General features: G+C 34.1%; 1 protein-coding gene across 1 annotated transcript; it reads left to right on the plus strand.

Annotated features, from left to right (window-relative positions):
* The first annotated feature begins 325 nt into the window (after window positions 1–325).
* LOC113332852 (CCR4-NOT transcription complex subunit 11-like) lies at window positions 326–3,289 on the plus strand. The gene is made up of 5 exons (XM_026579353.1): window positions 326–706; window positions 820–890; window positions 992–1,065; window positions 2,792–3,017; window positions 3,236–3,289. Exons 1-5 carry the CDS (start codon window positions 691–693, stop codon window positions 3,287–3,289), a joined length of 441 nt encoding a protein of 146 aa, XP_026435138.1. The 5' UTR covers window positions 326–690.
* Window positions 3,290–11,214: the final 7,925 nt, after the last annotated feature.

The raw sequence follows: 11,214 nt of genomic DNA on the forward strand, positions 1-11,214 counted from the left end.
GATTTCATGAAAATAATTGATTAAATAAATTCCTAGGTTGAGAATTTTTCAAATCTTGCTTAAAATATTAGGAGAGGCTGAATTGAATAAGAATATGGTTGATAATATTGCATTGTTTCGTACTCCCTCCGTTCTTCTATTATAGGCTGGTTTCCTAAAATAGATGTTATAAAAAAATAGACTGGTTTCCAAATTGGGAGGTATTAGATTTCACTTTTACGGTTTTAATCTTCATAAAATTGTTTTTTCCTCCACTACCATTATTATCGAAACACCTTCACCGCTGTTACAGACCTCCTTCAGCTTCATCTTCTCCCACACAAATCACCACCAGCAACACCATCGCCACCATTACAACAAAGACCATCATCGTAACAGCAAACCCAATGTTTTGCCCTAACCATCATCGTAGCAGCAAACCCAATTTTTTGCCCTAACCATCATCGTAACCGCTACTCTTCTCAACTCTCCATGTGATTTTTCTTTCCCATCGATTTCACCCTTCTCTTCTGTTTGTTTTTCTTCAATTGCATGCCATAAATTGATATATCCATCTTTTCTTGGTAGAAGTATGAGAATTTTCAGTAACTCGAATCGTTGCTGCTTTTTGTTGATGAATAAATCGGATTAGAAGAATTCAGTAACTCGTTGAGAATTTTACGCCCACAAATTGTTTGAAGAAAGTCCCGAATGAGAATTTCAGGAGGTGCGTCATGATTAGATAACTACCTTTGCAGTTTATCTTGACATTAATTTCTTTGTTTTCTTGGGAAAGTTTATCATAATTGCTTACTTCTCTTTTCTATTTCTTGTTTCCAGCAGTTTTGGTTGAACTTGCAAAAGACCCCAAGCTTGTGTACCATTGTGGACTCAGTCCAGTGAAGTTACCTGTATGTCATTTTAAGATTCGTTTCTTTTGTTTTCGTTATCTCTGATCATATCCATCTCTGCCTTTCGTAACGGTGTACACTCCTGTTATTCATCCTTATAGGAACTTGTGGAACACAATCCCTTGATTGTTGTTGAGATTCTGATTAAGCTGATTCATTCTACTGAAATTGGCCAGTATGTATATTATTTTTCTCTTTTTTAAAGCAACTTTCTAAAGATAAACATCGTAATATTGCGCATTTGCCTACTGCAACTACTTAAAAGTTCTTCTAAATATGGACATGAGTCTACATTCCATGGAGGTTGTCAACAGACTAACTACTGCCGTTAATCTCCCCACAGAATTTGTTCACATGTATATTACTAACTAGGAATTACCAATAGGTACCATTATAGTGTTCTTAGTTAGTGGCAGGTCCACCCATTAAAGCCCACTAATCAGAGGTCCATAATTAAAAGAAAACATGAAAATGGACCAAATTTTTTAAGCCCAGGTCCTGTACACGTGCGGGACCAAAGATGTGTATTTCAAAATTTCCTAAAATAACCTTCACCTAACAAATAACATTTTAAGTTTTCTATATTCTCGATCAAAAAAATTTAGATCGGTTTTCTTCTCTCCTTTCTCTTTCTTCTGCTGTTGTTGGTGCTGATGAATTTAGACGTAGGGTTTCTGAAGGTCGCCCTCTTTTTGCAGGTATGTTATCTAATCTTTTCTATAATGTTTGTTTTTGTTTTCTGTTATGCTTTCAACTGAATCATAAAGATTAGATAGATTTCATGATTTTGGTAACTCGATTATAATGATGTTCTCTATGTTAGTGATTTCTGTGATTTACATTGTTTATATTTCTATTTGTGAATTTCTTTTTTTGTTTTTGTTTTTATAAATCTTCTTTGTGATTGTTCGATTCTGTTGTTTCTCATAGATTCTTAAAAAAGTGAGAGATCTATGCTTTCGATTTCATTATCTTTCTGTTTTCGCTTCAAAATCAGGCTTGTTTATACTTTCAGATCGTATTATCCAGCAGTACATATACGGAATACTCATAGAGCTCGGTCGTTTTTGTTCTTTTTTTATGAATCTTGTTCATATTTATTCTGTTATTTGGTTAGATTATCATGTTTTTAATGATTTTAGCTATCGATTTTATTATTTTTCTGTTTTCGATTTGTTTGTACTTTCAGATCGTATTATCCATCAGTACATATATGGAATACTCATAGAAACTGCTCTTAGATTCTGGTTCTTTCATAGATCTCTCATTTTTTTAGTTTGATCCATCAGTACGTATGTGAAATACCGTATTATGTGCTTCGATTCTGTTGTTTCTCATAGATTCTTAATTATTCTTGTCATGAAGTTGATTTGTAGTTCATGAAACTGCAGTACATATATGACATACTCATAGAAACTTCTCTTAGATTTTGTTTCTTTCATAGATTTCTCACTTTTTTAGTTTGATCCATCAGTACATATGTGAAATACCGCATTATGTGCTTCGATTCTGCTGTTTCTCATAGATCCTTAATTATTCTTGTCATGCAGTTGTTTTTTAGTTCATGAATCTGCAGTAAATATATGGCATACTCATAGAAACTGCTCTTAGATTCTGTTTCTTTCATAGATCTCTCACTTTTTTTAGTTTGATCCATCATTACATATGTCAAATACCATATTATGTGCTTAGATTCTGCTATTTCTGATAGATCCTTAATTATTCTTGTCATGCAGTTTGATTTGTAGTTCATGAATCTGCAGTACATATATGGCATACTCATAGAAACTGCTCCTAGATTCTGTTTTTTCATAGATCTCTCACTTGTTTTAGTATTGATCCATCAGTACATATGTGAAATACTGTGTATTAATACTGTTACATCTTTGTCACATTTACAGGTTCAAAACATGTCTGATGCTGAGTGATCCAATCCAAATACTTACTCCTATGCATACATCTATTATAAGCATCATCATTTTGCCTTCCTTCTGGAAACCAGGCTATGTAATGCTGGTATTAATTGATAGTCCCGACAGTTCCTTCATAAATGCCTTTCTACATGGATCAGAGAGTGCACCAGCTCATTGTATACTGATGTCTACTTTCCGAATGATTCATACACAGGTTTGTACTCGCCATTTTCTTTGTGCTCTCTCTTTGTGTTTTCATGAATCTTCAGTACATATGTCACATACTGATAGGAAGTGCTCTTTGTTATGTTTGATTCAGTACGTATATGAAATACTGAAATAAATGATCTTTGTTACGTTTTATTCAATACTGGAATTGGATATGGAGATGATCTGGAGCTGCAGTTCAGAACTTATTGCAAGAAATGACAGGTTTTGAATGATAGGAACAAGAGTTGCTATTGGTTCAGATTTGCAAGCTTGTGAAATTGGTGGTGGTCTTGATAAAGTTACAAATTGGTTGTGATGTGTGTTTGAAAGAAGGTGTGCTGAAAATGGATTTGGAGGAACATAGAAGGTTGGGTTGCTGATGTAAACTGAAGATACATATGAGATAGAGGAGGAATTGTATGTGGTGATTACTGTGAACAAAATCAGTGGATGAGATGTTCGTCTCAATGGGTTTATGAAGATGGTAGTGCTGTGTAAACAGGGAAGAAGAATAAGTCTGTGTTGCAGCTGAATTGAAATGACAATGGTGTTGATGTAGTTGTTGTAGTTGTGGTTTAAGCTAAGAAGATTGTGATGCAGCAAGAGAGAAGATTACTGAGAAATAAAATAGTAGAAGTACTCAAATTTGTAAACAGTGTAGCAGATATGTACTCAAATTTGTAAACAGTGTAGCAGATATGTACTCAAATCTATGGTCCTTTATATGTTTTAATTAAATTTGGACCTCAGATAAATAAAATCCTGATTTGGTAGAAGTATGTTATTTCACACGTACTTAAACAGTGGGGTATATTAGTCATTTCCATGTTTTCAAATAACTTTGAACCTTAGGATAAGAGTAAAATCCAGTTGGACCCTACTATAAATAACCTTATGGGATTAGGACCAAACAAGAAATTTTCCTATTACTAATTGTATGTCATCGTGTGAAAATATCACGGTAAGTCTCCTTTTCCTTCTTTTTTTGAGATAGCTTTGCTTTCTTGTTTTTAGTTTTTACCTGAATCCATAGTGTGGGCATGGTGATGATGATGTTGTGAGTCCCTGCATGAAACATCGTTTTCTTTTTGTTCTTTGTTGCAAGTCATATACGAAAAATGAGTTAAAGAGATGCGAAAAAAACCCTAAGGCGATTAGAGCATTATGGGTGTATTTTTTGGTAGCGTTCTTATGTTTCACATGTGTCACTTGGCACATAATATTGGTCCATGGATCTATCCGTCAAGCCAAGGATTCAATGATGTCAACTGTTTTTTGTATCGAGTTAATTTAGATTGTTCCAACCCGCCACACGTAAGTATCAATCATTCCAAACATGCTAAAGTAAAAGAAAAATTGAGAAACGAATATAAGAATGAGGACCTCCCGCCTCCAAATTTCTCTTTCTTATCGAAATTGATCTCCCAATTGCAATATATTCACTTAGTTCTTGAGAATTAGTGTAAATCAGTTCACTTGCTTATGCACCAGAGTATTTGACTTCGATTATATCTTTTTAAGTTGCCTTGTTATTTCAATCCGACTATAACAGTTACTTCGTTTTAATTTCTTTGTGTGGTTACTTCGTTTTAATCTGATATCACGATACCTTGTTGTCTTACTTACTTTGCAGGACAAGTATATGCAGAACAGACTGGTAAGACTTGTCTGCGTCTTCTTACAGAGCCTCATTCGAAACAATATAATCAATGGTGAGTAGCCGTGCTTGTTCATTTAAAACTTGTTTCTAGTTCTGACATGACTCAGTATAATGTGCTGGAAATCTAGGCTCAACTCTTACTCTTGTAACCATGACCAATTTTCTTTGGAGTCTGATTGTATGGATAGATTTTTGTCTCATTTTGCCATAAAAGAGTGAATTGACAGTTTTAAAACATCTGCTTGCGCAGAGTTCGGCTCTGAACGAGATACAAGTGCACTGGGACAGGGAAGCTGATACTGATGCAGTGAGGCAGGAGTTCCAGGAGCTATCAGCATACTGTGACAGAGCTTCACCATTGCCATTGGCAATTCAGTTCTATTAGTGCGATTTACATCTGACAGAACATCGGTACTTGATCACTCTTTTTAGTTCTGCTGTTTTCATAATCTTTCCACTTATTATATCACCAGGTTTGGAAGAGTATGTGGTATCATTGCATAAGTTTGTAATGCCAGTAGATTCTTGTTGTTTCAGTTTAGTCTTAAAATGATCATTGCATAAGTTTGTATTTGGGTCTAATTACGTGATCAATGGAAAATATCATTTCTATAATCTCTGGTATTCCTTGAACGGCAAAAAGTTGTGCATGAAGTGTTTTTATTGAAATGAGTTTTTGTTAAAGAATGAATCATCATGAATACAATCTCTAGAATTCAATGGAGTACTAGAAGTTTTTGTTAAAGAATGAATCACCATGAACTGTTAACACTTTCCTCCCTTTCCTTTTCCTGTACAGACGTTCCTTTTCTGTTATCCTGCAACCTGAACAAATATCAAAGTGGCCTGATTGAAGTTCTGGATGTGGCATGTTTACTTGGAAAGCTTTTCCGCAGATTCTTCAATAGCATACATCATCTTCTTCACCTGTACGTATGTGCAGACACAATTATTCAAATATTTTCAATACGGGAGCTGATGCGCAACCTATAGTGCCATTCAAGCGATGGGTTCTATGTATAGTTGACTGAAAATTACCTTACAACCTAAAAAACAAAATCTGAATGAATCAAGCAAGGTCCTGGCATAAATTTCACATGTATTTGTAACTCCTTTACCATGTCTTAATTGAGGGCGTTCGTTTAAAATATTCAAACGAACAAGTACCCTTCTCACAGTAACTCTCATAGAGTCATAGGTCAAACTACACGAAATGCCCCAACAACAACCTTAATCAAACCAGGATTACAACCAATATTACTAGACATACTCAGGTTCCCAACAGCTCAGTTTTCACAAATGCCAACAATGGCTTAGAAGGATTTCTATACAAGCAATTTGAAGCCACCATCATATTTAAAAATTGAAAGCTAGGCTCATGTCAAGGCAACAAAAACCAGATTTAGTGTGAACTTGATTCATATTTTCAGGTTTATCCAATGTCAGTTACTGACGATAGCTTGGGTTCAGATAGTAACTCGTCAATTTGTGCAGTCAAATTCAGTAAACAACAAACTTACAGCTCACTGAGAGACAATAATAAAAATTAAAAGTACCCTTCTCACAGTAACTCTCATAGAGTCATAGGTCAAACTAGGAAAGCTTCATTTAAAATATTCAAACAAACAAAAACATCAACCACTCAACAACAATACACACATTCAGGGTTCATAAAATCATCATAACATACATAAAAACAGTCTATAGGAGCAACTAAATTACCGGATTCAAAACCTGAAGTGGTGCTCATGGATGCACAACAAAAACTTCCAGCAAGTGTTAGGACGGAAAGGTAATGGGGGTGAGTACATAAACTGGTTAACTTCCCTAATTTGAAAATTCACATTTATTACGAAATCAAGCAAGAGATAATTAAATTTGTTAAAAAACTGTATGCAATTGTATGTACAAAATCAAGCTAGAGATAATAAGCTTACTGGTTCAGGTGGCTTGGGTGCTGAATCACGAGGTGGACGAATGTGGATGCTTCTCCTATATAGCTCAAGCAGTGGATTCGGATAATAGACCTCTGTAATCAATGAGACAATATTGATTTAAATCTCTAATAGTTGGAGATGGAATTGTAATTGGAGATGGAATTGTAATTGTAATTGGAGTAGTTGATGGAAAATTACCTTGAGATAGAGTATCCTCAGGAGTTTGATTCAAGTCAAAACCCATTTCACTGGGTAATTTTATCAAACACTTAAAGGGTGAATCCCCATTGACACACACTGAGAATAATAGCCACTTGTTCTTACTGCCTAAAAGAATTCATACCCTCTCTGTAGAACTTATCAGATTCAATACTCACATATCAGCTGGAATCTTATCTCCAACTTTCAGCTCAACAAAAGCCGTAATTCCCATGTCACCACCAGCCGGCCGCTGAATGACGTTAATTAACGAGCTTTATAATTTAATTTTAATTGAATGATATAAATTAGTTTTAATTCAATATATTTGCTTTAATCCAATTTAGCTTGATTTAATCCATGTAGTTTGCTCTGAAATAAGAATGATTCAAATTAGTTAAGATAGTACGATGATGGCACAAATATAAATATATTTTCATTGATTAAACATAGCATAACATAACACCAAATTAAAACATAAAACGACGGTGAATCAGTTCATACACTTAATCAGCCACTCCAACATAAAACGCATTCCATAAGTGCATAATGCTGCTACCTTTTCATCTCCTTTATCCTTCATATCATCACCTAGCATTTTTGGTTCTTCAAGACAGTAAGGATCTTGACATCGCAAATACCTAATTTTCTTCCGATTGTGATTTAATGACCATTCCGATGCCTGAACAACCCATTTGCGGAAGGACATTGTATCAGACTATGGTTATCCATGAAGCATAATGGATAAATCTCTTTCGCTTTTATACATAATATTTGTTTGCCTTAGCTTTTAAAAACATGGTTGACGGAGTCGGTTGAGGATGCTTTCGGCAGGTTGTGGTTAGAAAGAAATTTTTTTTGTTAGCAATGCTCAATGTGTGGTAGTTTATAAGAAAATATAATCGTTAATAATTTTCAAAATATACCCGTTAATCTCTAAAGTATAACCCCTATAAATATTGTCATTATCCAACGGCTCTCTTTGAATTTCCATTCATTGCAATCACACTTGCACTAATGATGGTGATATAAACTCTGTAAGATTTATGTGCGTGAATTTAATCAAATGTAGTTGTTTTAATTCAATGTAGTTTACTGTTACTTTTCCGCTATTAAATATAACCAAGTTAAATATAAGTCTGAATGTAATAAGTGTCGATTAATTAAAAATCGAAGTCTAATTTTTAAGTTTTAAAGTTAGTTAATATTAGTACTTTATTGTTTACAAGATATAAAGTTAGACAATAAAAACTTAATTAAAGACTTCAATAAAAATCTCGTACAATCTTTGGCATCCTGGTTTCCATATTTTTAGTTGTTAACTTTCAAATCTTGAGTTTTTCTTTGCCTTTTAGCATAAATTTTTTCCGGGTTAACTTCCAAAACTTGCACTCTTCTTTCCCTTTTACCATTTTCATTTTTTTTAAAACCAGTATATCTTATCAACAACAGATTCAGTTTTGGCTTCATAAAACACTTGAGATGCAATTCGAGACATTTCAATTAAGAAATTTAAAGAACTAGAATAAAAAAAAATAGGATTTTTAGTGGAAAAAATTCAAGAGAAAATTGGGTTTTGGTGTGAGTTGAGTGTTTGAATTAGTGTGTTATTTATTTGGATGGAAAAACTTTTTGATGTTGGAATATAGTCAATATCTTCGGAATTCGAGACTATCATCGCAAGTTGAGCCGATTTTCTCACATTCCTACGATCATGTCCCAAATGTTGTTTTTTACCTTATTTGGGACCTTTTCTCAGTTTCCATTCGCAAATGATATATATGACAAATTCTTGAGAAACCCATTTCAGTCAATAATTTTTCAGAAAGAAAAGCGATACATCTCTAGTTGTTTCACAATGTAAGGGAAAGCGATGATTTTATTCTGTTGCTTTCTTACGAAGTAAATATCCATCAATCATAATGGAGTTTATGTAGGTATCCATCATAGGAGTTGCGTCGTAACACAATGTCCAAATAAAAAATATTACCTTATGTGGAATTTTAAGGTTCCAGAAGTGTTTGTGTGGAAAGAATAACGGCCCATCTGTCTCCAACATCATGTAACATGGAACAAATGAATAACCATATATTTTATGATGCCATATTCTCTGATCCTCTCCACCTTTACCATAGTTGAATGTAGAAATCAAATTTAGAAGATGTGCAACGTCATTAATTTCATTTTCTTTTAGAAATCTGCAGAAAGCCAAATTCCAATTCTTATTACCATTGTTATTGTCCAACAACTAATAGTAACATCTTGTATTCTACTAATCCTATACAGATTTGGGAATAAAGACTATAAAGTTTTCCCATTCAGCCAATGATATTTTCGGAAAAGAACCATGTCTCCAGAATTAACATGCAAATTGAATTTACGTCTCACATCTTCACTGCATTTAAGAATGTCAGGCTATAAACTCTGTGCTACAACTTCCTTTGTTGCATTAGATTTATCTTTAATGATTTTTCTTCAAGGGTTAGATTTAGTGATTTTAGTTTAATTTCAGTAGTAGGATTAGGTTTCCATTCCTTTTTTTGGTTTCGGGTTTTGAGTATCGATTTTAAGAATTTTTGTTTGGATATTTTTGCTCCTGGTTCCATAACTTTTTATGAAGTTCACTAAGAGCGACAAACATTACTAAGAGAAGCACAACACTGACATGAACAACAAGATCTCCAAGTTCTCGAAAGACACTAGCAGCAACTATAACACCAAAAACACCAGCAACAACCAGATTTAAAAGACCGATTTCGATGAAGATCTGGACTGACACTGAACGATTTCGCTTCATGCTGACCGATTTAGGTTATCACTGTTATTGTTACTTCGAAAAAATGCTTGACCAACGGTTGGATCAATGGATACTTTATACCTATGTCACATATTTTACTCTGTTTTAGGGGGAAAAGAAAACCTCGAGGAAAGGTTGGGTCTTTGGATCCTAACGACTCTATGGTATGTAGACTTATTATATGGTTTGGAAGTGTTACATTTAATCCAAACTAGGCTATTTAAAGTTATCGTGTTACTTAGAACTCTGCAGGAAATTGTTAGGGTTCTTCTTTGAATTATGTCTAGTAACTATATAGTTGAGTGGATTGAAGGTGTTTATTGCCTCTGTGAAATTTTTATGATTGGTGCAATTGTCATAAAATCCTTGATTAATTTGTAATAATCCTAAATCGGAGCATAATTATGAATATATACGAGGCTTGCGTATTTTCAGATGCGCGATTAAAGTTTAACCTTGATCCTGATCCTTCGACAATCCAGACATGTCTAGTAATGGAGCTGTGATACGCAATAACAATGGTTTAATAGTTATGTCTTTTCTATAGATGTCGATATATCTGTGTCGACTAAGTTTCTCCGAGGCAATATACATTGTTCAAATATATGGAAAAAAAAAGAATTCTACATAAATTTTGGCATGACTGCTACTAGGGGTATTAATTTGCTTAAGAATACCAAAATTCATACCCAACAAAATACCTATTGGTAAGGAATTGATACACCGCAAAACAAATTGGTATACCCTATTAACAATGTTGAGATCTTATACGAGGTAGAATTAGATTTTTTTCTTTTTGATACGCAGGTAGAATTAGGTTGCACATCCGGAGTCTAGGACAGTACTAGCTACCGAGTGGGACTGATTTACAAGGAGTAAGGAACTGCAACACACTCGTATAGTTTTGGAGACTGATTTACAAGGAATCGAGAACTATCAACAAAACAGAACCAATTATCACGTGGGAAAATAAAGTCATTTTACTAGATGCTTTAGATGTTTTAAGAACTATTCCTGCTGAGAAACTTGCTAAATTACGTTTCTAAATTCAGAAGGAAATACGAAGTTACTGGAGTATGGTTTGATAAACCTCCTACTATCATTGAGAATCATTTGATTCAAGACAATGTACCGGTTTCAGCTTAATCAATTTATAATTTTTGCATTAAAAAAAGAAAAAAAAAAGAGTGGGACTGAGAATAACAAGTCTTTAGTTCCACATAGATATGTAGGATATTTTCATCGATAAAAAAAGCAGTTTTGGAATGTTGTGGGACCACGTAAGTACACGTCATCGTCTAGATAAGCGTGTGTGATCGTGGTTGATGATCATCATTTCAAACCACACAAAAGTAAGTACAGAAATGAAATCTCAGAGCGGAACACGTGTAGAGTGATGATGATAGCACTGGGACCCATTTAGACCTCGCCATGACCTGTTGGTTTTTTACAAGCAATCACTATTCCCATTTTGTCGTTATTTAGTCTTATGGTGCTTACGTGACAGCCAACACGGTTTATCTTTATCTAATAAAAATTGTTGCTTTTACATTTTACGTGGCTTAACATAGCAAGATCACGTGATGTACGCTAATACTGGGTGCGGCTT

The sequence above is a fragment of the Papaver somniferum genome, unplaced genomic scaffold, assembly GCF_003573695.1.
Source record: "Papaver somniferum cultivar HN1 unplaced genomic scaffold, ASM357369v1 unplaced-scaffold_132, whole genome shotgun sequence".
NCBI classification, from domain to species: domain Eukaryota; kingdom Viridiplantae; phylum Streptophyta; class Magnoliopsida; order Ranunculales; family Papaveraceae; genus Papaver; species Papaver somniferum.

Coding starts and splice junctions, on each gene's coding strand:
- LOC113332852 (XM_026579353.1), top strand. Junction 1,066..2,791: donor CATTCTACTGAAATTGGCCA/GTATGTATATTA, acceptor TCACATTTACAG/GTTCAAAACATGTCTGATGC. Junction 3,018..3,235: donor TCCGAATGATTCATACACAG/GTTTGTACTCGC, acceptor AAGAAATGACAG/GTTTTGAATGATAGGAACAA.